Source organism: Pseudorca crassidens, chromosome 18 (assembly GCF_039906515.1).
Source record: "Pseudorca crassidens isolate mPseCra1 chromosome 18, mPseCra1.hap1, whole genome shotgun sequence".
In the NCBI taxonomy this organism is placed as follows: Eukaryota; Metazoa; Chordata; class Mammalia; order Artiodactyla; family Delphinidae; genus Pseudorca; species Pseudorca crassidens.
The window spans coordinates 46,810,639-46,812,215 of NC_090313.1; the positions used below are offsets into that span (position 1 = coordinate 46,810,639).

The following is a 1,577-nucleotide window of genomic DNA, read 5'->3' on the forward strand; positions in this document are numbered from 1 at the left end:
AAAAGAGAGAGAATCATCTAAATATCCTTCTGTATATTTCATATGATATATGGGGAATAGGCTCAACTGAGAGAAAACTGGAATAGCTATTATGATTGTTGTCTCTGTAAAACATTTTGAAAGTTTGCCATCTAGAGTCAGACTTGGTACAAGTCCTCACCTGCTTTACTCTCACAGAAATCTTGATACTTCTCCCATTTGCTGTTTCCTCATCTCAGTAAATGGTATCATCATCCATCAAATTAAAAAAAAAGAAAAGTCACCACTGATTTCTGCCTTTACATCAACCCTCAGTTAAACTTATACCTATATCCACTCTTTTTTAGATTATTTTCCCATATAGGTATTGATTAGGGTATTGAGTAGAGTTCCCAGTGCTATACAGTGTGGTTTTTTTTTTGTTTTTTGTTTTTTTAAAAAAAACAATCCCACACCATTTATTGTCATCTGGTAATAACATAAAGGTGAGCAAAACAATATGAATAAATGCTTTAGAACTACACTTCTAAAAAGCACACCTAAAAAATTGCACACCTAATTGTTGCCTTCTCAACAATTTCTCACTTCATTGATCATTTCTAGTTGGAGACACTTTGGAGCAGAGTAATGTTACCTCCTTTTAGCATGATCCAACCCAGTTGTTTTCTTGACTTTGTTTTAGAATGAATCTCTTCTGCATCATCTAATACGAGGTTCATATACTCATCAAAACCAATGATACAGCCCTCTATCCGCATATTCACTTGCTCATAAAGCCAGACCTGAATCCGAGATCTATTTTGCAAGTATCTGAAGATGAGATTGATTGGCTGCACCATCACCTTCTGCACCTTCTGGCCCTGGCCCCGATACGCCATGGTGGAAGCTCACAAAGACCACACTATCCTGCACACTCAGTGTGTTCTTTTCAATTATCTATTTTACATATAGTGGTGTGTATATGTCAATCCCGATCTCCCAATTTATCCCCCCCTTCCCCCTTGGTAACCATAAGTTTGTTTTCTATGTCTGTGACTCTATTTCAGTTTTGTAAATAAGTTCATTTGTACTATATTTTAGATTCCACATATAATTGATATCATAGGATATTTATCTTTCTCTGTCTGACTCTACTTTAAAATATATCTCAAATCTATTTTCTTTTCTTCCTATCCATTACCACCACCCCAGTCCAGGCTCTCCTTGTCTCACTAGGAGTTCAATATTAACAGATAACCAGTCTTATGTACTCTACTCTTGCCCACAATGAAATCATTCTTGTCAAAGTAGGATAATTTACTTTTAAAAATGTAAATCAGCACTCATCAGTTCCCTGACTGAAATTCTCCAATGACCTTCTGCAGCCTGAATAAAAACATTTTCCAAACTACAACTTTCAGTGTCTTGAATGATTTATTTCTACTTATTTCTCCCATTTCTTCTGTTACCTCAGTCTAAGACCACCTGTTTCATTATTTATTTTTGTCCTCTTACTTGAATGTAGGTTTCAAGTTCATAGTAATTGAAACATGTTATGTAATTATATATACATAATTTATATACATCTTATACATATTATTGATATATGATAAATGAGC

The 1,577-nt window shown here is 34.5% G+C and overlaps 1 protein-coding gene across 1 annotated transcript; it reads right to left on the reverse strand.

The window, feature by feature from the left end:
* Positions 1-547: 547 nt before the first annotated feature.
* LOC137210849 (small nuclear ribonucleoprotein E-like) lies at positions 548-890 on the reverse strand. The gene has a single exon (XM_067712858.1). It carries the CDS (start codon positions 855-857, stop codon positions 579-581), a length of 279 nt encoding a protein of 92 aa, XP_067568959.1. The 5' UTR covers positions 858-890; the 3' UTR covers positions 548-578.
* Between the last annotated feature and the right edge of the window lie 687 nt (positions 891-1,577).